General features: G+C 38.4%; 1 protein-coding gene across 6 annotated transcripts in view; it reads left to right on the forward strand.

Annotated features, from left to right (window-relative positions):
- The window catches only part of OSBPL8 (oxysterol binding protein like 8), a 99,714-nt gene that overhangs the window by 63,186 nt on the left and 10,668 nt on the right, over nucleotides 1-25,860 (forward strand). For 5 of the 6 annotated variants that reach the window (XM_050915409.1, XM_050915413.1, XM_050915415.1 and 2 more), the window contains 12 exons: nucleotides 3,958-4,028; nucleotides 8,659-8,739; nucleotides 9,617-9,718; nucleotides 10,955-11,158; nucleotides 15,743-15,827; nucleotides 16,968-17,139; nucleotides 20,439-20,673; nucleotides 22,039-22,223; nucleotides 23,005-23,086; nucleotides 23,788-23,886; nucleotides 24,338-24,434; nucleotides 24,781-24,879. In XM_050915409.1, the coding sequence (XP_050771366.1) occupies nucleotides 3,958-4,028; nucleotides 8,659-8,739; nucleotides 9,617-9,718; nucleotides 10,955-11,158; nucleotides 15,743-15,827; nucleotides 16,968-17,139; nucleotides 20,439-20,673; nucleotides 22,039-22,223; nucleotides 23,005-23,086; nucleotides 23,788-23,886; nucleotides 24,338-24,434; nucleotides 24,781-24,879 (1,512 nt within the window). The remainder of the gene's footprint in view (nucleotides 1-3,957; nucleotides 4,029-8,658; nucleotides 8,740-9,616; nucleotides 9,719-10,954; nucleotides 11,159-15,742; nucleotides 15,828-16,967; nucleotides 17,140-20,438; nucleotides 20,674-22,038; nucleotides 22,224-23,004; nucleotides 23,087-23,787; nucleotides 23,887-24,337; nucleotides 24,435-24,780; nucleotides 24,880-25,860) is intronic. The other variant, XM_050915414.1, reaches the window with a different exon arrangement.

Genomic DNA, 25,860 nt, shown 5'->3' on the forward strand with positions numbered 1-25,860 from the left:
TTTTGTTTCATTGACGTCTTGCGTGTATGGGGTTCTGGTTGTTCCCGTTGCATGCGGTTGTCAGGCTCTTGCATCTGTCTGAAAGCTCATCATGAGTTTTCACGTAGATTTCCGCCTGCAAGTTTTGGAAGGACATGCCGAGTGCTCACAGTAGGAACGTACTGATGGACAGTTTCCCTTGGCTTCTAAGGTCATACCATGAACGTGTGACTGACTGCACTGGGGTTGGGATCAGCTTTCAGAGCCCATGGGGCCTGTGATATTAAGACAAGGAAGGTCACGCTGGGAGAAAGTCTGTTAAGACATAGTGTTGCTCTGAACACAATCCCTGATTTCCAGAACTGCTTTAGAGGCTACAGTAGTGGAGCTTGTGTTTAAAAAAAAAAAAAAAAAATTTTTTTTAAGTCTGCAAGTGTCTTAAATAATACTGGGAGCTCAATCTGTAGCTCTGAAGGTTGATTCAAACGGCACTTGCTCGCTGTCTCCTAACTCTGAAGATTGTTTTCAGGATTTTAGGTAGAAAATGATACACAAATTCAAGAGATTAATAGAGAGGAAGTTACAGAAAGGAACTGCATCTTCAACACCTGAATTTCTACGTTGTGAAATGTGAGCTCAGGTTATCTTGTTAAAGAGTTCCTGATTGAATTACAGGATGGGAAACAGGAAGTAAGCTAAAATATTAAGCCCAAAACCACTGCTGATAAACATTGAAAAACTTGAAACACATTCTTTGTATTAGACCTGCCTCTAGCCTCTCATATTGTGGAAGTCTCCGCTCCAGCCACTGCTTCAATGACTTTTTGTGCAATTTTCAATACCTCTAGGGTGACCAGAACTACAAAAAGACCAATAACACAAAGCATCACTGAGAGGCGCAGCTTTCTTGACTTTGCTGTTGTCTTTGTCAGAAATCCATAGAGAAATTTGTTCTTCATAACTGGTAGCGGGAAGGAAGAAAACAGTATTTCTTATTGTTGATTGTGAATGTAATTGTTCTGTTGTTGTTGTTTCCTTGACCAAGTATTTCCACGGCAAAGTGTGTATCGTCCTCAGCTTGGGCCCATGTGTTGGGTTTTTGTGATGTTTCCGTACAAATTTCCCTGCAGGTATTAGTATCAAACTGTCCTTGTCAGAAGAAATAAGACTGCTTATGGTATTGAGGTCTCTCCGTCTTAATAGAGGCTCCCTGGAAAATGCGTCCTTACGGTGGGTGAGGCTGTGTCTGGATCAGCACCTGAATTATGACTGACTTTTTTTAACAAATGTTTCAGCACATGGGGAGAAAAGCCTTCTGTCTGTATTCTGAGTGAGCTTGTCCCTTCTACAGAGGGGGAGGTTACAAGCAGGATGGTGTGGGATGTGAAGCTATCTGGTTGGGGTTTCCTCACAGACCAAGATGGAGCAGTGCAATGTGTTCCAGGAGCTGCAGCACCCTGACTTGGGTTTGCTGGCAAACCCCTCAGACAGCCCGTTGCTGTGCCTGTAGTAAGGAAGGGAACAGTGAGTGTGGTGGTGTGTTTATGAATCAGCAAGCACGCACACCTCTTGGGCTTGAGACACGGGAAGCAAAGAGGTGAAATTCATGGAATTTGGTCTTCGTGTCTGATTCTCTGGGACAAAGTAGTTCTTTCTGTTTTCATTTCTGCTTGGTCATACCGATGAAAAACTTGATTATGAAAATAAAAACATATGTTTGTTAGATAAGGATGTGTAAAGCCTTTAAAACTGCTGTGCTTTAGAAAGCAAGCTGTGAATTATAGCTTCTCTTCTGTAAGAACAATCCTGACTTAGCACTTCCTCGTTGATTCCCATCACTAAGTCTTCTGTATGTTCCTATAAATAGCTAAAGACGAGAAAGCCATTAGAAAATGCCTGCATTACATTTTCAGTGGAACTTGGTTCCTAATGAGGGATTTCTTTTGGGTGTGGGGGTGAGGAGAAAACCTCATTACTATGGTTCTGGTGTGTGTTTGACTGCCTAAGACTGGCATCGAATCTAGTAACTTCTCAGTAAACTAAGGCAGGTCTGTCCTCTAAGGCTTGAAGCAACCTTTGTTTTGTTCCAGCACCTGATGATTGGTGCTGTAGAAAATGTGCTTTTGTAGTTGGTGTTATATAGGAAATGTGGCTTCTGGCCTCTGGATCGTGACGTGCCTTTTTGTTTTTTTCCGGATTCCCTAGTACTGCAAATCTTCTGCCTGTCTAGGTACTTCTTCCCTGTGGTCAAATAGTCTTCTGCATTACAGATTTTCATTAGCTCAACAAACCTATCACGGATGTGTTGGAAGAATTTCAAAAGGAAGGGTTTAATGAACTGTGCACAGAGGAGCTTCTATAAAGACATGTAAAGGTTTCTTTAAAGGCATGTATGGTTTACTTCGCGTAAACATAAAATGAAATATCATTGTATTGCAGTATATAATTTTTAAAAATCTGGTCTTAAAAAAGAATCTCTGCAACAGGTAATAAATATAAACAAAAAAAACCAAAAGACTGATTACCAGACCAAAACTAAGAGGAATCTTGGATTTCTCATGTAACCTGAAGACTAATGTAATGCCTCTATAACTCAGTGAAACTTCCCAAGATGTGTGTTTGTGATAGATGAATGAGCTCTGTCTTAGAGTTTCTGGGTATTGTAAGTTGTGGAAGGGTGAAGATACTAATTTAAAAAAAAAAATCCTACACTGAACAGACCACTCAACATTGCTACAGAGAGTTAATAAAAATTCTTTTAAAGCTCATAGTTTCCCCACACATATACACACTCCCCTGAAGAATGTGAAATCCAACTGTTTCTCTGATAAATCTTCTCATTTTAGAGATCTGAGTACCAATTTCTATTTCAAAGTTCGGAACATGTTCAAAGGGAAGCTCAGAAGAGCTTTTGGTGTCCGTTTATGCAATTTATCTGCTGATGCAGTGCCCTCTGGTGGGTTAAAGCTTTAGGGTACCGCTGTTGGAGCCATGCAAGGCTTTTCAGCTGCACAAATTATTCCTGAAATTTGTGTGACTTCATATATATCTGCCTTCTGTCTGGAGGGTGTGCAAATGATGGCATTTTTACTTACTCAGATAATTGCATTGCACAATTTGTTTTATTCCTGTTTATAAAAGCTTTATGCTACCACCAACCTCTTCAAAGAAAATGGATCACTGAGATGTTCTGTCTCATAACCAGGGTAGATTATTTTTCCTTAAGAGGATGCGAGGTTCTCAGTATATGTTCTGTGGCACATAGCGGCTGTGCAGCAGCACTAATGCCAGTTGTGCCCTCCCTTTCCATTGTCACACATATACTGGCTACAGCCATTGTCTGACTTTGCTTTTGGGATACTGGGAAAGTGTGGCGTTTGTACTGTGAGTCACTCGCAGAAAACAAATGTGGGATTTTGACAACTGTTTTAATATAAAGCCTTGTAGTTACGCTTATGCAGTGTCAAGTTGAAAGTATAAATTCAAGGCTAACGTAAGCAACCTTTTCCATTTTCTTGCAAAAAACTGACTGGCGATCTCAATCAGTGTTTTAGATTTGCTTTCATGTAGGTGGTATTTAACAATTATTTCTAGCTACAGAAATGAACAAACCAAAAAAGGCTTTATTTACTATTCTGCTCTGTGCATGCATGTATGCAGATAGGGGAGAATGAGAAGGTAAAAGGACAAAAGTTTGCACACCGTATTTACAATTTGTCAGGTTATTGGATCGGGTGCAGCACCATCCAAATACAGTGGACTATTCTTGCCTCTTAGTGGGTATTAAATTAGTTTATATTGTAGTAGCTGGTATGTTTTCAACTGATGTGATGGCCTGGTATGTATACGTTGTTTGAAAATCCAATTTGCTTGCACTTTTTTATGCTAAACACAATTTGCAAATTTATTTCAAAGGCTAGCTCATATAAAATGTTAATGTCTTCAAATCATTTGCAACAATGCTATCTTTTCTTTAAGGTTTTGACAAAGGGAAGGACGATGTGTCACAAAGTAAAGAGGATACAGCACATTCTATGTCAAAAAGCAAGGTAAGGAAAGCAGCCTCCTAATCTGGCTTAAAAATGTCTGTGCAAATGAGTTTTGCATTTTTAATTAAATGCAAATGTATTTAACTTTCGTTGTAGATAGTCTTGGAGATTACTCTTCAGATTCAGCAACAGATAAAGATTAAAGGGAATTTCTTAATATAGTTCTCAGGATGACATCACATGAAAATCTACAGTTCAAATTAGTGAAAATGAAACGTGGAGTCTTCTCACTGTCATCTTGGGGTGGGATGTTGCCTCACCAAATGTAACGATGGATGGAGGCCAACTCTTGCTATGGAACAGAATTTAAAATCCTTTTAAGCTGTGGGTGAAGATGCTGTTCACTGAGCTGTAGCAAATCTTCTTATAAGAATGTTAAGGGAACTGTAATTGGAACAAGTTTAGTTTAATGGCTTAAACTGCCAGAGTAAAACATAGTTAAGTGTAATCTGTTGTCCTGTCTGTTGCAAGGGCTTCTGTATCTCAGAATTCAAGTATAAAGGCCCATTTCGTTGAGGCAATGAGAGTGCAAAGGAAAGCATACTCAGTAGAATATTAAACTAGATATAATTGCTGTGCATGTTTATGCTTTCTGATACTCTTGGTAATAGAAATGGAAAAGGCCAGAGCATGGCAATTTCATAATCATCATTGTGTAGTCCCAAGATGGAAAAGGCTCACTGAGATGCAGTGAAAACTGAGAACGTCCAAAGTGGAGCTGGGAGATGGGCACTGCAGTCACCAAAACCATAGCATCTTGGGGTGGATAAACTTTAAAAAGGAAGAGAACATGAACTACCTGAGCAACCAAAAAGACTCTTTTTATGTAGTGATTCCAGGTCTTTTCTCTCCAGAGCTGTGTTTTGTTCTGATCATAATTATTTACATGAGTAGTTTGCAATAGCATTCTTATTTAGAATAATATGTTCTTTTCTGATGGTATTGAAATAGTAGGCACATGATGAGAGATTTGTGTAAAAAGTCATTGTAGTAGCGTAGAGAAAAATCTACCACAGCTATCTTTTCCTTTCCCAAATCCTTTTAAATTTATAGGTTACAGTTATAGAAGCTGTCAGTTTTTGGACATCGTATAGGCCACCCTGATGCAACCTTCTTTATTTGTCGGCCTATTGTAACTCTTAAAGTACGTGAACATTTTGGTCAGCAAAAGTGCCTGGCATGTCAATGCACTGAATTTTTATCTAGTGATTTTTATGTATTTAGAATGTGGAATTCCAGAAAAAAATATTTTCGATTGGGTGTCTCATGAAATAGGCATCTCTTTCTCTTCAAGACGTTAAAGAGAAGAGGGAAAGACTGCGGAGGGGGAGATTGTGTATGATTTGATCACTGAATGAAGTAGCTAAGTTCACTTGTTTTTCTTATTTAGGCATCGCTACAGGATAGAGTTTAAAGGCTTTAAATTACCCAGCTGTGTGGTTTTCTATTTTCTGCTAGGATGTCACTGGTTTTTACAGAGGCAAATGTGGTAACAGACACTTAATCAGATTGGCAGGGCGCAGCAGGCGTGGGCTGCTCTGTAGGGAAGGTGAGGACCTGAGCTTGAACACAACCAGCTCCCAAGGGAAATGGGGGAGATGCCTGCTTCTCGCCGCTTTCGTGCACAGCTCTTTCCATAGCGCTCTGCTGCAAGGTTAGCACTGCTGTCTGTCAGAGCTGGCCCTGGGCACAGGCAGCCGCACCCCTAGGAGACAGAGGGATTGCACCCGAGGTCTTGACACACATTTTTCTGTGGTATTTCATGTGTCAGAGCCTTAAAGAGAAATGTTAAAGAGATATCAAAGGAATCAAAGCGACTTAAAGATTATAGTAGCGTTTCCCTGCTTAAATGGTGTCATCAGAATTGCACTGGGGTGAGCAGGTTAGTTTCTGCAGCTGATGCTGCAGTTTTGTGGTGTGTAGCTAAGCATTTCAAGCTGTTGGTGTCCTACATCTGACTTGGAATCACAAAACTTTGCGTCTTTCAGCTTTACTGCATCCTAGAGCCTCACTTGTCAGGGAGATCAAGGAAGCATACTTTACCATCCAGCTTGCTTCTGATCAAAATATTTATGTTGGTCCAGAAACCTCTAAATCATTTTTGACTTGGAAATCAAGTTAATACTGTCTCTTTTAACTTGGATTTATTTCAGACTCTATTAATCATTTACCTTTGACTATCCAATTTGTTTTTTCTCTTCCTTATGTTTATTTTTCTTGGTTCATCTCTTTCCAGGATCTTAAGTCTTTATGTGCTTTGCCGTTACTTTTGTTTGTGTCTTTCCGCTATCAAAGATGAGACCAATATTCCTGCTTCTCCTAATAGATATTTTTCTTCATCCGTATTTTTGCAATTACTGTATGTGGGGCTTGATAAGACTAGTAGTTCCTTTATAACCCACAAATAAACTTCAGGCTAACAGAAGATGGTAACTGTCTGTCACAGCTGTGAAGTAGCAGCCCTTCCTTCTAAGTAAGGATGGAAAAGCAGTGATGAGACTTGCCCAGAAGCCAGTACTGAATGTACCTTGCTGGGAGTTGCAGTAGGTTCTCTTAAAATGTTTTCTTCTTTTAAATTTTGATCCCATCCACTTTGTGCGGATGTAACACTGAGAAAGTTACTAGCTTAAAAATATACAAATCACTGATCTGTCTGATAATCCGTTGGACAGGTAAATATGGACCCTTACTCAGTGTCATATTAATGAACTTTAAAACTCAGATACTGAGAAAATGAGTTTTTGTAACCTGTGACACTTACTGGTTTGAGGCTTCTTTGTGCATGACCTTTAGATTGCATTAGCTTTCTGTTAGTGAGCAACTAGAATATTTATGAATGTTTTGCTGAAGTTGCTCCATTATAGCTTGCATAAAGAGTTCATTACCTCTTCTTATGTGACAGTGATAAGCATTTTTCCCTCTTCTGTTATTTCACTTAAAGTACTGTATTTACTCTAACTTCTAGACAGAGGAATCAAATTTCAAGTTGTATGCTTGTCTTAAAGCTAAATTTTGAGTGTTAAGAACATATCTTTAATACAAAATGAAGAGGTTTCCTTCATTTTTTCCAAGATGTATATGGAAGTTAGAGAACATTTACTTATCGTTGAAATGATTTTGAGATAAAATTACTTTTTGCTAGATTTGCACATATCTTTTTGACACTAGCTATCTAAGTAGACTCCTGTAAAGTCTTAGTTCTGAATTAAAGGCATCAAAGTAGGATCAAAGTTAAATTGCTTTGTTCCACTTGTAAATCTTTACTTTTTATTTCTTTGGTTTGAGCAACTTTTGTGTTAAGAAAAAGAATGCTCAAGTGCACTGTTTTTATTATTGCAGTAAGTTTTCTCAAAGCTTGCATATTTTTTGGCTGTCATTTTATAGTATTCCAAAATAGAAATTCGGTGAATAGACTTTGCATTGTAGTCTGAGATTTGAAATGACTAGTCAGAAATGTTGAACAGCTTGAGAAGCAGTTTTCATAAACTGTCCTTGAATTTACACAGTTTAGAAGGTTACATTGATTTTTCTTTATTCCCTTTTTTTTTTTTTTTTGACTAGGCAGGAACTTTGGGTCCATCAGGATTATATTTCAGTGCACAAAGAAATGCGATTCTTTGTAATTTATCTGAAGTTTATATATAGTGGATACCTACTCAGTGTTCTCTGACTTGCAGTAGGAATGACATGATAACTCTGTGATAGACCCCTCTTTTTCTTTTCTTTTCTTTTCTTTTCTTCTTTTTTTTTTTTTTAAGAGCTCTGTATCCCAAGGTGAATATTTGGTGGCTCTAGTTCCCTTTCAACTAGTAGGCAACAGATGCCAAGGAATAAACTTTGAACCTTACAAGATGCGGGGAGAGGCAGGAGGGAGGAATCATGTGGTGCTGAGGCAGCATATTGTCCTGCCATGAACAAGGACTTGCGTTTCATGAACAAACCTGAGTCTTGTTCCCCTGTCTATCACTACTGTGAGCTTCTCGAAGATGACTTGTGAAGTAATCAGAGCATGGGATTAGGGAGGAAGGAGCAGAACGAGTGCCTTTAGTGGTCAGTTGTACTCTGATGATTTATAGAGCACTGAATCATAGATTGAAGAGGCTGTATTTTCCTTCATGGGTCACGGGGTAAGTGCCTTTATAGCAATCCATTCAGAGGAGCTGTCAAGTTATGAATTAAGAAGTTGGGATTCGTATGTCATGGGAACGACTCCTGTGTTTAAACACCAGGATTCTCCTAAAACCTTCTCTCTCTGCTAAAATAATGCCTAACTAGTCAAGACTGCAACATATCAGGTAACAGGCTACGTGGGCTAAATATTTACAGTATATAGTTCAGCTTCTTCCAGAGGAATCTCAGACTTCTTTCCCATAAAACCCTTATGAAAAAAGACTCCATAAATAGGTGGTGAACAGCACTTATTACAAGTTGTGGTTTGTTGGTTTTATTTGTTGGGGTTTTTTGGGTTGTTTTTTTTTTGTGGGAGAAACAGTAGGGAAGTGAGTGGGAATGGGAACCTTAAAAACATAACTGTGCACTTCAAACACTTTCTAAACTGCCTGCAACAGTAATATATCCTTCTGTCTATCATTGTCATTTATTTATTTATTATGCATTTTGTGAATTTCAGTCTGAATCCAAGCTTTTCAATGGCTCTGAGAAGGACATCTCTTTATCTTCAAGCAAACTTACAAAAAAAGAATCTCTCAAGGTGAATGAATTTCCAAGTAACTCCTCATGGACTATAAACGCATTCATGTAGTTTTACCAAATGCTCTAATGAGAAGACAAAAATGCCAAGTAGTGATGAGACCTAAGTATTGTGAGAAGTTGTGGTGTTGATTCTCTTCAAATCTTATTATACTGTTACTTGACTATGGGCTTCTATAATGCAGTCTTTAAGATGGCACAAGATTATAGGATAACTCAGAAGATTATAGGATAATTCAGGTTGGCAGGGACCTCAGGACATCTACATGCAATGAAATGATGAATTGAATTATCAAAGTTACAATTTGTGTGCAGTACCTGTGGTTTTTCTACTGCCTTCTTCCCCCTGTGTTGTAACAAGACGAAACTCCACTGTTTGACAGATATCATGTCAGGAGAAACATAAAATTATTTGCCTCTAAAAGAGGGAGATACATTGCTGCAAATTTCTACTGCGGAGGGAAAGTAATTGGTGGGTAAAGACTACTGATCAGATAATGTACCTGTAAATCTGAATCTAGCCCAAATTTGGTTTTGTACTTTACACCAGGAAAGGAAGGGGGGGAGGGGGAGAGGGTTTGTTTGTTTTGTTGGTTTTCCCCCTGTGATTCTAACAGGAGTTTCAAAGTCCTCAGTCTTAAAAGCAAATTGCAGAAGAATCTGAAATTGATTATGTCATAGCTGCTCTTGAAACAGAGCATGAAATAGTTGTTCACACCTTGAAGTCAAATACTGTGTTTTAAAGCTACTTCTCTGTGTCTGCATTGCAAATTGAATTTAGCAGGTTTTTCCTCAGCTTGTATTGATAGATGTCTTTTTGTGCTCTGATTACTGACACTTGGCTGTGGCACTGTAAATATTTTTATTATTATTTACAGGTTCAAAAGAAAAATTACAGAGAAGAAAAGAAGAGAGCTACAAAAGAATTGCTTAGCACTATCACAGACCCATCAGTTATTGTTATGGCTGACTGGTTGAAGGTCAGAATCCAAGTGTGAAACCTGAGTTGAAGATGTAGCAGCTGCTTGCTGCTTTCTGACCAGAATAGAAAAAGCTCAATCTTTTACTTGCTGTTAATGTTTTTCTACAAGCACAGCAGCCACTAATTGCATCCCAGGCTCTCTGTGCTCAAATCCTAGGGGAATAATAGAGGAATCTAGCTCCCACTTACTGCAGTCACCGTAGTCACATGCATCTTGTGTGTATAGCCATTAACTTCAGATGAGTTGGCTTTATGATTCTTATTTTATCCTTTTTATTTTACACTTTTTGAATTTAAACTCTGTTACGTCCATAACAATAGTGAAAATGGTTCAGTCAGATATTTGAATACAGATTTCTTTGTGTATTTCTGGTAATTTTCCTTTCCTCTCTTAAGAACTAACTGTCCTCTAATACTGGTACAAAAGGTGAGGAATTGATTTCTCAAAGGTAGTAGTCAGTGTCGTCAACAGTACTGCAGTTTATATATTTGTACATAATTCCTTAAATGTTTAAATATATTCCTTGGAAATTGTACAAGAAAAAAGATCTGTTACCCATTTTTATAGTTAGCTCCAAACAGTATCTTGTCTGGAAAAAGTTCCTCCAGTTTTTGCAAAAATCAATGTAAACAGGCTAAAACATTGCTCAGAGGTCCAGTTGGCATTCAGTCCTACAGACACAGAAGTAATTAAAATCCAGAGTTGACAGAATTGATGCAAGCAGTCTAATCAGATGTGTAAATTCAGGTACTTGAAAGGATCTTATATTTCACATATGGGTTGAAGCTAACAGCTGTTATAAGAGGTTTTATCTAAGAAATTCAAATATATCTGAGTTATTTTGTGAATATCCTGTTTTTCTTATCAGATGTCTGCCCTGTTTTCAGAGGAGCTCTGTTTCCAAAGATTATCCTGTCTTCATGCTAGTGATAAAATATGTTCCAGAGAGGAAAATTCATGAAGTTTTCAGATAAATTGTCATACTTGCCATATCTGGATGTGTGTATAACCATTTGTAGAATAAGTATTCATCAGGAAAGAATAGAAGAGTGAGCATTGAAATTGTACCTTTGTATTGTCTTTGATAAACCTGGATAAACTTTTGCTAGACCTGATAAACTTTGCTTGAAATAAAAACTAATAAATAATTTCAATTTTAATTTTCATTTTGTTAAGGGGGATGGTTTTGGTATTGGCTTCACTGAGATATAATTGTAACTATTTATCTTCTAGATTCGTGGTACCTTGAAAAGCTGGACCAAACTGTGGTGTGTACTGAAACCAGGAGTGTTGCTTGTTTACAAAACCCCCAAAAATGGCCAGTGGGTAGGAACAGTGCTCCTGAACGCTTGTGAACTCATTGAGAGGCCTTCTAAAAAAGATGGCTTTTGTTTCAAACTTTTTCATCCTTTGGAGCAGTCCATATGGGCTATAAAGGTTAGTGGTAGCATATATGGTTCTTAATGGATGACTAGCATTAGCCAGCTATGAGTAAAGACAACCTTAATGAAAAGCTGAACTGCGTTTTCTGTTATAACTTTAATGGTTTGTTTATTCTGAATATAAGCCTTCAACATCTAGTCCTCTTCATCACAAAAAGTATTTGATTTATGCTGCTCTGTATACTTAAATAGCTTCAGAAGTGTGGTGTGCAGAGGGATGCCATTAAAGAGGTTAATGCCATCACTGGCAATCACGTAAGCGGAAGGAATGAGTGTATAACGTTGTATTTTACATCAGTTGAATCTGAGAGATTAAGGAGGGAAGTGATTTGCCGAAATGAAAGAGTGGAGATGTGTTATAAACATTTCTTGGCTTCCAACCCTATATTTGTGTAATAAAATGTCAGCCTAGTTCAATTTGCTTGTAAGAGTAGAAATTCAAATTACTTCCTTGTGCAATAATAGCTTATATTGCAACTTGTTAGCCAATTGTGTTCTTTTTTGGCTAGAATTTTAGGAAGATAAATGTTTTCCTTCAGTTCTGATGTCTGTTTGCTTTGTCATACATGGCATAATATTATGAGCAGCTCTTAATCTGTAAGTGTTGAGAAGCACAGTGTGTTCTGCACAGCAAAGGTTTATTTCAGTTTCTCGTAAGAATCTTTAATGTTTGCTATTACTCATTGTTTATGCTCTAGTAAACAAACTATTGTAGTCGCTGTTTTGTGTTTGCATATGGAGAGGGGGTGCGGAAGCACAGCACAAGTGAACATATTTACCTCCTGAAATAACATCTTGCTTTAGATGAAATTACTGTACAACATTAGGACCCTTGTCATAATAAATTAATTATGCCCTCTGCAACATACATCTTAAGATAGCTACTAATTGTGAGATTGTATCTTCTGAATCTTAAATTGATATAGATGTACTGTCACATCTGTAGAATATGCTGCATTGATTTTGTCTTCCTTATCTCGGACTGGGAAGTCAGTCAGCTAGTATAATTCCTGATGTTTGTTTGTGGTCTTTCTGAATTGTTATCATTATCAATGTTACCTAAATTTACCAAACTTAGATCAAATCTTTTGTAGTTGCTTTTGAATGATTTTATTTTAATATTGTTAGGAGGACTTTTCACTAATTAGTGGTGATCTCACATTTGCAGAACACAAACTTCATATTCTTTTTCAAAGCTATAGGGTTTGGTGTTAATATGCTTTAATTATTTATGATCGTGTATACATACATTGCAAAGTGGTGGCCTGTCTGCAGAAGATCACAAATCAGTCTTATATTTCTTTATTGCTTGGCAATGAGAAATGGATTTGTTTGTTTTTTTAACTAGATATTTAGAATTTAGAGGACATGCCCCACCAGATTTTTACTTTTTTAAGGTAGGTCAAATTTTGAACCTGAACAAGTTGATATTGTCCATTCTAAATGTGCTGAGAGCTGGAGTGGCGTTTGTTCATTTTGGTATGGCTATTTGCAGTTGAGAATTACTGAATTTAATTAGATGAAAGGCCTTGAAGTTTGAAACCTTTTTCTGCCTTGTTTACCTAGTCAATTATAATGTCCTAGTTACAGATTTATTATCATGAGGCAAACTTTCACAAGTGTAATAGCAATTGACTGATTTACAGAGTAGATTTACCAGAATGAGCCTGAAGTCTATGGCAAAATGAGCCTTGTTTGCAGTCAGTGCAGGAAGATGACATTGCAAGAAACATTTACACAGGTGAAGTACTGCAGGAGATTTTCTCACTTGAACACACTTCCCATAGTGTGTCCTGGCAGACTGCAAATTCTCTTCTGCAGTAGTTTGTGGCCAGTCACTTCACACGCTCCCTTAAGCCTGTTGCTGTGGTCTTTGATGTTCCTCCTGCCCTCTGAGGTAGCTGATGCACTGTACTTTGTTCTGTCTTCCTCATGTGCCCGGTTCTGATGCCATTTGAGTTTTCTAAAATTGATAACTAGAAAAGTTACTGCAAATAACTTTTCATGAGCAAATTCAGCCAAGTGTGACTGCTTATCAGTGTTTATTGCTTTCTCTGAATGTTCATGGCATTTGATTTTTATTGGCATGAATATTCTGTAGGAAGTAAACTTCAAAGTTTTTTTAATCTAGTGGAATTTTTAACTTGCCCATTACCTTGTGTTGGAGTAGTTGTACCATCATTCTGTCAGGAACAGAGACAGTTCAAATAAAGTCACCTAACAAATGGAAACTAATGTCTCTCTTGTACAGAACACTAACATACTGAAAATTGATTTTGAAACCATAATGAGTGATATCAAAGAAAAATGTCCAGTGCTTTTGGAACAGTAATCAGTTAGAGGAAATCAAGATCCACAAGCAGTTATTCCAAAATAAGTCAACCTACTTAAATGTTTGCTGCAAATTATTCATTTGATTTTAATCAATGTATTGTCAAAGCACCTAGGGGAGTATAGCTTTCTTGCATTAAAAAAAAACAAACCCAAACACCAAAACCACACTTCATCTCTAAATTATAGTTGTTTGGTACAGCGTGAGTAGTGTACCCTGCATGCCCACAGTATCACCCTAAAGGGGAGATCTCACAGGCAGATGTGTGCCCTTAGTCCGTGTCCTGTGACCTGAGAGTTTCAAGGACTTGTGATGGCTGAGGCCTTTGCACGGCGCTGGTGCACCCACGGTGCCGCGGTCCCCTCTGGGCAGCACCCCAGCACCTCTCCCACCCGTGCCTGGCACTGCACTGCGCCGTGGTGCTCTCCCCTCCCCGGGGGCCTGGTGAGAGTGAGACCTCTTCCCTGCCTGCCCGCCCTCGGGGCGAGGAGTGCTCATGCATGGGATTGTCCCTCCTGGTTCTGGTTACCTGCTAACTCCTAATCCCGGTGTTGCCAGTTCACCGAAGACTTTTCGTAGGCACACCTTTCCGCTTGCTCAGAGGGGGACTGAGGTTTGGAATCTTGTTTCTAACACCCAAGTTGCTGTTACTCCATACTGGCTATTGGGGAGTTTCTGAACATCATTTACACCAGCACTAGCTTGCCTGTATTGGTATTTAAGTGCCACCAAGACTCCTCGTTTCCCACCTCTCGCCCTCAGAAACGTTCTGGCTGTTTCATTTGCTTGCTTCTAAAATATCTGCCTTTACTGCTTTTGCTCAAAACTTCTGCTGGCTTTCCAATTCCCTCTTCTAAGCCTTGTACTGGCTTTTCATTAGGCTTCTCTAGGGGAAATTAGTCAAGACCAAAATGTGTTAACTCATCAGTTAGGCAGGCTTAACCCAGCTTTCAACGATAGCTTCAAGTATGTTTAATACAGCCCTCTTTGCCTATCAGTTGTTTTAAAGTTACCATAGGTAAACTTTTTTTGAAGGGGCTTTAAAATGGTTGTTTAGCATTTTATTCCAAAATTAAGCTTGACAGCAATGGAAAGGTCTTTTGGATTTTGTTTTTTCTTTTAATTTGTGAAATAGTGAAAATTAAACTTTGGCATTTGACATCCTCTATGTGTCTTTTGGTTGAACATAGTGTCATGGTGTCCTGCTGATACCCTTTATAGAGAGACTTAAGCATCTAAATGTCTTTCATGGACATGGGCATCATCTTTTTTTTTCTTATTTAAATGCCAAGCCTACAGTTAGGCACCTAAATATTTTGTGGACTTGACTACTGGATAGGTAGAGAGGTTGAAGGGAAAGGAGGGAAAGAGAAAGGATGAGTGGGTTCCTATAGCAATACATAGTGTTTGGGTGGGAGGAGTTATTTCCATTTTATTTAAATATCAGTTGACTTATCTGTCTTCTGAAGACAGGCAAAAATCATTCTGGAGCATAGGATGCTGCTGAGATACCAACCACATTGTCACGTAAAATAAGCATGAAGTGGATCACTGAAGAAGGCCGCCTGTTCTCTGCAAGGGTTTGGCTTGCCCTCGTGTGTCTCTGTGCTATGAACCGTAGCATCCCTGTAGGAATTGAGAGGAACCTTTGCTCTCATCAAGAACAAATCGGACTGGAGGGGGAAGAGCCAGTTGCTGTACAAATGGGGGGTCTTCTACTAGGCAGCATTTGTTGTAAATCAACTCTCTTAAACCACCCCACAGACATGTCTTTTGTTTTGCTTGCTTTCAATCTTACCTCTTCAGCAGAAATACTGAGCTGAAGAGGAATAGCTTGTCCCTTGTGATCTCTCTACACCCATCTGCAGGAATCCCCAGACAGTGAGAGTGACTCCCCCATGGCATACCTTTTGATGCTTTTGTCATCTTGCTATAAGTAGCATCAGCAGAGCATTTCCAAGTTATTATGCCAAGTCTGATTTACAAAAAAAACCCCACCAAAAATTATTTGAATCCCAAAGACCATTCTTTTTAAAGTGGGGTTGAATTGGGAGCTATACTTAGAATGAAGTCTTTGAAGAAATTCAGTAAAAGAGGGCTGTCCATCTTTCCATTCATGTCTTCATTAGATGTTGCTGAGTGACAGTAAATAGCCCTGCGGTGTGTCAGCTTGTTATTACATTGAATGATAAACTGTAAAACTGAATTAAAATATCTGATGCTGTTGCTTGTTTTGTGTATTTCAAGGGTCCCAAAGGTGAAGCCGTTGGTTCTATAACTCAGCCATTGCCCAGCAGTTATTTGATCATCCGAGCTGCTTCAGAATCAGATGGTAAATAGATATTTCAGTGTTATTAGAAAGAGATGGTTTCAGTTGTCTTACCATGTGTATTACAGCACTGTGATTGCAGTTTAATCGTTGTTAAGGTTCTCCCTTAACTTAGTGCATTCAGTTGTGTTGGTACTAGTAGTTTTTCATGGTTATTAAAGGAAAATTTTGACCTGAAGAAACTGCCATTGAACTCCTTGCAGTTGCCTTGCGTTGGCTGGGTAGAGGAGGGGGAAGGGGTTATTTCAGATTTAACTATATTAATGTATGTTAATATATACTCAAGCGAGTGCCTTTCTAAAGTGCTAATGTGGACATACTTTCTTTCTAATGAAAGCATTTGTGTATTATAAGGTGCAGCAGTTGCACAGAGTTCTAGTAGTAAAAATTCCCTCAAAATACAGTTTTGTAACACCCTTCATTACTGGGAAGGTGGTGGTCGATATCAGTGCAACCATCTTCAAAGGTTACAATGTGGAAACAAAATTTAAGACTTGTGTAACCTTTCTAGCAGCTGCTTTCCTTCTATTGGTTAATTAAGCATACCCCTGCAGACTTTAAAAACAGGACTTTATTTGCCTTCTATATTGAAAAATGGATTAGATACATTGAAATGAAGAAATAAGCAGTAGAAGGAATGCACAAATTTGTTTAGTTACTTTTTGCCAAAAAAAATTAGAGTATCTGCTATTTTATATTGAAATGGCATTTATATGCTATCGTTATAGCTCCTTTTCCACATTGTTACTGTACTACATGAGCAAATGTTGCCAACTGATGCAGTTACTAAGTCTTCAAAACTAGAGCAGGGCTGCAGGCAACTTCGGAGGAATTCAACACTCAGGGCCTGGGTGGAACCATACTTGCATTAAGGAAGAAATACTGGAATATGCTCTAACAGAATCATGATTTACCTTGCTTGTCCTACGCTGAAGCATCTCTTGTACCAGAGCTGGGTAGTTGTGAGTTGTTTTTGTGTCCCCACCAGATTATAAAATCCAATGCATGGAACATGGAACAACTCTGAAGTGTATCTTGAAAGGCAATGTAAGCAGACCCAAAAGGATTGTGAAATTAGCAAATGGAAGTTGTATAGTTCAGTTAAATCCTTACTTTTTAGTCTAATAATAAATTTGCCTTTAGGCAGGTGTTGGATGGATGCTTTGGAGCTGGCACTGAAATGTTCAAGTCTGCTTAAACGTACAATGATTAGAGAAGGTAAAGAACACGATTTGAACTCTTCAGCAGACAGTACTCATGTCTCTCTCTATGGTCTGCTTCGCGCTAACAACTTGCACAGTGGAGAAAACTTACCGTAAGTGAATTAATTACTAAACCTGATTGTCCTTTTGGCAGAACCTTGTAGTGATAACTTCTCCACAGGGAGAATCTCCTTCTAAGGTTGCAGTTCTTTTTGCTCCTTAATTCTCTTTATATGCCTTATTTGAACTGTGTTTTACATTGTATGTGGATAAAACGAAAAAATCTTTTTTCAAGCAAAGTGGGTACAGAGGAAAGTTTTGCCCAAGGAACTCAAAGTTGGGTATCACATCAGTAAGTTTAAGTACTCAGTTAAACTGTTAAAGTTTACATTTTTTGAATCTTGAAGTTGGTCCCTCTTGTTCGCTTCACCTGAAAATAAGTAGTTTAGTACATGTGACAAAAGCTAGTAGATGTGAATATAAGTTGTGGTTCTTTGGTTAAAGAAATGAATAATCCTATCGTTATTTAAATGGTTTCAGCATGTCTCAGCTTTGAATCATCAGATGGATGAATAATGATTCAGTCACCCTATTATTATATTGTTAAATGCACAAAAGTTGAAATCATCTGGTATCACCTAGTACCTAATGTCTGAGTGCCCTTGAGTAACTCCCTGTTTATCTCAATAAATACTTTCAGCCAGATTTTTGGGAGCATAAGCTTTTGTGGAAATATATTATTAAACAAGCATGGCGAATGAATGGTGTTTTCAAACACTTCAATTGTGGTACCAAAGTGCATTAGAAAATACAAAAGATTTAGTCCTTTATTTGAAATAATTGGGTCTGAAGCTTGCGCTATGCACAGTTTCTCTCAATAATCTTCCACCAATTCGATGTACTTTCAGGTGGACGTAAATTTATTTCAAATAATCCCTCCCACCCATGAAGATTCAGCTGCCCCATCTGTCTTTTCTGGGTGGGCAGGCATTTTGTACTGCTGTTAAGAGTATGCTCCTGTATTTGAGACAAAAGACCTGGACTGGGAGAAATGCAATTCTTTCTGGCATAGATAGTCTGAGAAAAGCACAGAAAAGGCAAATTATTGCCCCTGGCCCAGATTCAAGGCCCTATCCAGATGACCAAGCAGGCTCAGCTAGTTTTGCCTCTTGTATTATCTCATGGAAACAATAAAACTGCTGTGTACAATTCAGCTGGAGATCTGTACTCATGAATAGTAGTTTAATATCAGCAGCTGGCCCAGATTGCAATCACAGCAATTAGCTACAACTGTTAAGTCTAATTAAGACTAATGGTTTAATTAAGTATATCTTTGGATATAACATATTCTAAAAGTATTCAGTGTGCTTAACTATCTAAGCAACAAAACCTGCAGGCCTAGTTTTAATGGGGTTGGCAGGAGAGGGAGAAGAAAGGTGAAAGCAATTTTAGCTTCAACTGAGCGGTAGCTTTTTTAAGTACATTAACAGCAAGAGGAGATCCAAGGAAAGCATTGGACTGATACTTGTTGAAGATGGTCACCTGAAAAATAGGGATGAAGAAAAAGTGGAGACATTCAATGCTTTTTTTGCCTCAGTCTTTAGTAATGCTAGTTGACCTTGGGCTGCCCGGTCCTCTGAGTTGGAGGACCACGAGTGCGGGAACAGTGACTTTCCATTTGTGGACACTGAAATTGTAAGAGACCAGTTGTATCAGCTGAATGTTCATAAGTCCATGGAGCCTGATGGGTTTTATCCCAGAGTGCTGAAGGAGCTAGTGGATGTTACAGCAGGACCCCTCTTGATCATCTACCAAAGGTCTTGGGAGTCTGGGGAGGTCCCTGCTGACTGGAAGCTAGCCAACAGTACTCCAATTTACAAGAAGGGCATGAGGGAAGACCCAGCAAACTACAGACGTGTTAGTCTAACCTCAGTACCTGGAAAAATTATGGAGAAGATCCTACTGGGTGCTATTGAAAGACATTTAAAGAACAATGTAATCATCGGGCACAGTCAACATGGGTTCACAAAGGGAAAGTCCTGGTTAACTAATTTGATATCCTTCTATGATAAGCTCACCTGCCTAGTGGATGAAGGGAAGGCGGTGGATGTAGTTTTTCTGGATTTTAGTAAGGCTTTTGATACTGTCCCTCCCAGCATCGTTCTGGACAAGTTGTCCAGCCATGAGATGAGCAGGTTCACAATGCGCTGGGTGAAGAACTGGGTGAACGGCCGAGCTTGAAGGGATGTAGTGAATGGGGCTACATCTGGCTGGCAACCAGTCACCAGTGGTGTTCCTCAGGGCTCAATCCTAGGGCCTGTTCTACTCAATATTTTTTCAATGACCTGGATGCAGGAGTTGAATGCACCATTAGCAAGTTTGCTGATGATACCAAACTGGGAGGTGCTGTTGACTCTCTTGAGGGATGAGAGGCCTTGCAGAGGGATCTAGATAGATTGGAGCATTGGGCAATCATCAATGGTGTGAAATGTAACAAGAACAAATGCCGGCTTCCGCACCTGGGATGGGGTAACACCAGACACAAGTATAAATTGGGAGGGGAGTGGTTGGAGGGCAGCCCTGCAGAAAGGGATCTGGGGGTGCTGGTTGACAGTAGGCGCAATATGCAGTGTGCCCTGGCAGCCAAGAGGGCAAACCGCATCCTGGGGTGCATCAAACACCAGCCGGTCAAAAGAGGTGATTATCCCGCTGTATTCAGCATTGGTGCAGCCTCACCTTGAGTACTGTGTGCAGTTCTGGGCCCCACAATTTAAAAAGGATGTGAAGGTCTTTGAAATGAGTCCAGAGGAGGGCAGCAAAGCTGGTAAAAGGGCTGGAAGGCATGTCCTATGAGGAACGGCTAAGGACTTCGGGTTTGTCTAGGTTGGAGAAAAGAAGGCTGAGGGGCGATCTCGTTGCTCTCTCCAGCTTCCTGAGGAGGGGAAGTGGAGAGTGGTATCCAGTGATAGGACTTGTGAGAACGGTTCAAAGCTGCGTCAGGGGAGGTTCAGACTGGACATTAGGAAGCATTTCTTTACCAAGAGGGTGGTCAAACACTGGAACAGGCTTCCTAGAGAGGTGGCCGATGCCCTAAGCCTGTCAGTGTTTAAGAGGCATTTGGACAATGCCCTTAAATAACATGCTTTAACTGTTGGTCAGCCCTGAGGTGGTCAGGCAGTTGGACTAGAAGACCGTTGTAGGTCTCTTCCAATGGAACTTTTCTAAACTTGGTGCTTTTGACAGTTCAGTGAGAAGAGTACATCCTATATGTTTCCAGCGATGCTAGTTTGACGTTGCTGCCAGATCAGGCTTGATATTGGCAATTTCAATGTGTATTTTATTAAGAACCTGGTTTGGAAACATGAAATTATTGTGTGAAGTTGAAGATTCATTTAGCCTTTATTTTTTGTAGGTTAAATGACAGTGAAATGGAAAGGCATCACTTTAAAGATCAAGATATGTACTCTGACAAATCTGATAAGGAAAATGACCATGACCACGAGGAATCTGATAATGATGGATTGGGGAAAAGCGAAGAAAGCGATAGCGACACGTCAGAGCGACAGGATGATTCTTACGTCGATCCAGAACCAATTGATATCAAGGAAACTACTTATTTAGAACAGAGTCATGAAGAACTTGGGGAGGTAAAAGTGCTGTTGGTGTAGTGAGCAAGCAGCTTCTCCAAATAGAAAGCTGATATTTTTGGGGTCAGACTACGCTTGAAAGCTGGACTTGCAGGATTGGCTTTCATATTTTCAGCAATAATGGGGGAAAAAGTTCTGTTCACCCATGTTCTGCTCTGCTTTGCCACTCTTGTGCTTGTGTCTGAGATTTTGACAGAGATGATGCGATTATCTCGAATATTGCTCAGACTGAAGGTGCTCCGTTTGAAAGGGCCACCTGCAGCAGAAGTTGGCCGTGTCTACCCGTCCTTTTGTTGTTACTTCTATTTGTTTTTTATTAACTTACGCCTATGTTTTTCTTCAAGTAAAAATCTTCAAGTTGAAGATTTTGGTGCAAGTTGACACCTCTTTTTCTACTGCAAGAGAGGAGTTAAGCAGCCGTGGGGTCTGCAGAATTCAGTGGAAGGCTTGCTGTGTTTCTGATGTCACCTGGCATTCTAATATGATGCCCCAGAGCTGCCATTCCACTTCTGCAGGTTGTCTTATGTATCTACACAGGCAAATATGACAGGGATTTGTATGTTTTACTTGCTATAAAGATATCAAAAAACTTAGTAACAAAAATTGACATGAGCTTTTTCATAAATCTCCCCTTTCTTCTCACGTGCTAACAATGAGATTTTTTTTTCATACCGATGGGACGTAAATACTTTGTGCTTTATTGCTTTCTAGTATTGTTTCTAGAAGAAGCAGTAGTTCAGGAAAAGTTGAATTTAAGTTGACGATAAATTCTTGAGTATGCGTTTTAGAACTGTTCTGGAAAGAGGGATGCTTTTCCTACAACCTTTGCTTTTGATTTCAGAAACTGTAAGGAAGAATATCTCCCCTCTTTTTGGACAGAAAGGAGCATATTGGAGCGTGGCTGCTGGTTTTGCTCACTTACCCCTAAGTAGCGGCTTTCTTTAAGGAAAACCACTGATACTGTTGACTGGTCAAGGCAGTGAAAAGCATAAATGTGGCAGCTTTCATGGTGGGGAAAAGTTGGTAGAATGAACAGAAAACACAGGGTAATGTACTTGATGCCTAGGAAAGGACTAAGGGAGGATTTCTGAATATCATTCTACCTCATTTTTTTCTGTTTTAGGGCTGATGAAAACAAACACAGTTTTTGATGCTGAATAGTATATCTATCATACTTCATTAAAGATGTATCATAAGTGTATTTAGAGAAACTTGATTTTTCTCCTGTAGTTGCTTCAGCTTCTCTGAGTGGTTCATTTTAAGTATCCATTTTCCATTCTCATTGCATCCTTAGAATGTGTGGACCTGTCTTCTGGAGGATTATTTTCTTTCTCCTTTCTGTAAACAGTTTTTTGTTCATCCTAGGCAGGGGAGGCTGCTCAGACAGAAGTAGTGTCAGAAGAAAACAAAAGTCTGATCTGGACACTACTGAAGCAAGTCCGGCCAGGAATGGATTTGTCCAAGGTTGTACTGCCTACGTTTATTTTGGAACCTCGTTCTTTCCTGGACAAGCTGTCTGATTATTACTACCATGCAGACTTTCTGTCCGAGTGAGTCAATCCTATCTCTGTTTTTTGTTCTTTTCATTTTTTAAACTAAAATGGGGTAACAGCATATACTGAAATGTTTGATCTGGTCTACTAACAACATCGTAGACTGATTAGAGTTTGAATGTTTGTCTGGCAGTGTATCAGTCATCAGATATCCTTGTTTTCTGAAAGCTAACTGCCTGAGAGCTCATATGGTACATCCTGAAGTTTGGCCCCTCTTAGTAATTTAATAGCAATTGTGTTGCAGACATTTCTGGTTTAGCTTTTGGACACTGGTTAGAAGACTTCTCAAAATTAGTTTAATTTTTTTTTTCTCTAGGAGGCATATTTAAAATGGTAAAACAGTACCAGTTAACCTTTTTAATACAGTGTTAAGTTCCGTTTAGATTTATAGTTGTCTGCTCAAATGTAGCTAATGAATTAAAGACTGTAAATTGAAATATTATTCAACTCTGAGTTCTGTACATGAGTAGGCTGGTTCTCTAAAGTAGTATCTTATAAAAAGAAGAACTTCAGTGGGGGTGGAACAGGATTTAATGTTACAAAGAACAGACTCAATTATGGAAATACCATTTCTGATTTTTTGTTTGATTTCCATTTTCAGACAATTATTTGAAAACTTTGAATTTGATGCAATCAGGCTGGAAGTTTTACAGTACTGCAAATCACAAAACCTTTGTTTTAGTCAGCTCCTAGATTCAAGATATGTCACAACGACTGATAGCGTGTTATAACTGAAACAATACTGATATTTGATCTGTGTGTTCTGCTTGTTTCATAGAGCTGCTCTTGAAGAGAATGCTTACAACCGCATGAAAAAAGTAGTGAAGTGGTATTTGTCGGGCTTCTACAAAAAGCCAAAGGTGTCCTCTCACATATTATTTTGTCTTTACTTTAGTCATTGTGTCTAGTTTGAGGGCTTAGGGATGTGCTGGAGTAAGTTTTTCATTTTAAATTATATTCTTGTGCATTTTTTAAAAGCAAGGTTAAGTTTTTGTTATTTACACAAATGCATCATGGACATTTTTGGTCCTTAGCCATGCTTAAAATAGACTATATTCAGTTGCTTTTTTTCCCTTGGAGTAGAAGTTGAACTCAACATTTTGTGATAGAGTTGAGCCAGTTTTATGTTTACCATTCTTCAGTGATAACATGCTGCAGTTGGAGGATTAATATTTCCACTCCTTCATTTAGCTTTACACTAAATACTCTTTATAGTCATGTTGGTGGGAAACAGTATTGAAAGAAGAAAGTACTTACTACCTAACTTCAGACAAAAAGTCTGTAATAATCCTCCTACAAAAAAAATCTTATATTCTGTTTGTACTTATGTGTAGCCTGGAATAGTTTAGCAGATATACTAAATCTATGCCGATTTCCTTAGAATGAAGAGCAGAGTAACTGAGCATAATATTCAGATGATGAAATCAAGTACAATGTACTTTAGCATATATATTATGATTATATTTTTTGTGTGTCTTCTCTTCAGTGACAGACTGATTAAAGTATTTTGTGAGTTCTGTACCTGCATTGTATGGTTACTCTCAGTTCTATTTCTGTTTAGGGACTAAAAAAGCCGTACAATCCTATACTTGGTGAGACTTTCCGCTGCATGTGGATTCATCCAAGGACGAATAGCAAGACTTTTTACATTGCAGAACAGGTAGCTGCAATACCCAGAACAAATATTTTTAAGAAAAATAAACGTGTTGCATTTTTGTGCTAGCCAAACAATGTGGTAGTTTCAGAAAATGTATTTAAATGTATGAATAGTATCCTAAAAGCTCTCCTGGTGAGCGTAGTTTTTTTACAGATGTCTCTTTTAAGTGTGTCTTCCTAGAGAGACAGAAAGATGTTTCCAGCATTTCTGTTCCCTCTTCCTCCAGTACCAGTCAGGTGCTAATTTTCTTAACTCTTGAAATTCAGTAAGTGTTCGCTTGATCTTTATCTCTAAAGATTATAGTCACATTTCACATATATTAACTGTATTCTATGATGTGCAGCTTGAATTTTGCATTCTGTCATTATTAGCTCAAGCTTTATGCTATATTGCATGTTCCTTTTTTCTTTTTTCTTTTTTTTTTTTTTTTCAAATATGTGGTTTTTTTCAACAGGTATCACATCATCCTCCAATATCTGCCTTCTATGTTAGCAACCGCAAGGATGGTTTTTGCCTTAGTGGTAGCATTCTGGCCAAATCAAAATTCTATGGTAAATAATGGCTTTTTTGATTGTACCTTTACTGAGGAGTGTAAAATTGGTGCAAATGAGCTGTATTTTGTGGATGAAAGAAGGCTGTTAGAAGAATCAGGGTTTTGATCATTGTATCATCCTTTCCTTACAAAGTTTTTGCTACTGGTCTTTGGAATTTTAATTTCTATTTTTGGAGTATTTTAATTTTTAATTGGAGATGCTGTGTATTATAGTGGCTTCACTAGAAAGGATAGATTGCAATGCTAAATATACTGATGGTCTTAATTTTATTGCTCAATTATTAGGAAATGTTGACTGTTAGCTTGCAGGATGAGAAATGTGATTTTCTGTCTTTGAATTTCAGGGAATTCATTATCTGCCATACTAGATGGAGAAGGACGGCTAACATTCCTAAATAGGGGAGAAGATTATGTAATGACAATGCCATATGCTCATTGTAAAGGTAGTGGGTTTTTTTCATACTGTAGATGGCAAAGTTATGAGAACAGAAATTTATTATTCTAAATAGTTAATTATTCTAAATAGTACACTGTGTTGGATTTGAGCTTGTCATCTGAGAAGAGTGTTCTGAACATTGGCAACATTGGTGGCTCTAGGCTTCCACATATTTTATCAGGAGAAAAATACATCTGTTGTTTAAGCAATGATCTGTTTTTTTGGCACAGAAAAAGATGTTTTTCATAAATAGTAAGAGCATATATATAGCTATCTGTCATTACATGGCAGTAATTTACTGTTTGAGTTGGCTGCGTTTTTTAAAAGAACAGTTTTGAGCTTTTCCAATATTTTCCTCTTGTAAACATAAAAGGCAATGTAGTATCTACACCTCACTGCGTGATTTGAGTGTAAATCATGACCATTTGTCTTTAATTTCACTAGGGGAAGCCACTCAGTAGTTTGTAAAGCTTTCTGGAAGGTCAGTAATATTACAAAATACATTGCAGAATTGCTGATTTTTAAACTGTTACTTATTCAAGTTTATCTACCCATATATTCTCTGCCAGAATTCTCTTTCAGAAGCCTTATAGTCAGCAACTATAATATTTTCTTCATTTGAGGTGTATGAAAATCAATTAGCAGAATTAGATAATTTGACATTAGTTTGGTAGGCTCTTCTCTTTCCATTGTTCATGGATGTTTTTAATATTCCGTTGAATTTTTTTTTTTATAGCTTTGGTGACAAAAATATTAGTTAACAATTAAAAAGCACATAATGTATATACATACATTCAAGTCAAACAGGAAGAAGGAGAACTAGTGTGACTAATACATCTGATAGAGAGGGAGAAAGGTAGAAGAATGTGCAGGGAAGGAGAATGTGCCTGGTGGAAAAAAACATATTTGCACATGCATCTACTGTATGTAAAATATATTCAGTGTTTCAAACGCTGTATTGCGTGGGGGAAGACAGTAATCATGGGAA

Source organism: Gymnogyps californianus, chromosome 1, assembly GCF_018139145.2.
Source record: "Gymnogyps californianus isolate 813 chromosome 1, ASM1813914v2, whole genome shotgun sequence".
Classification (NCBI taxonomy): domain Eukaryota; kingdom Metazoa; phylum Chordata; class Aves; order Accipitriformes; family Cathartidae; genus Gymnogyps; species Gymnogyps californianus.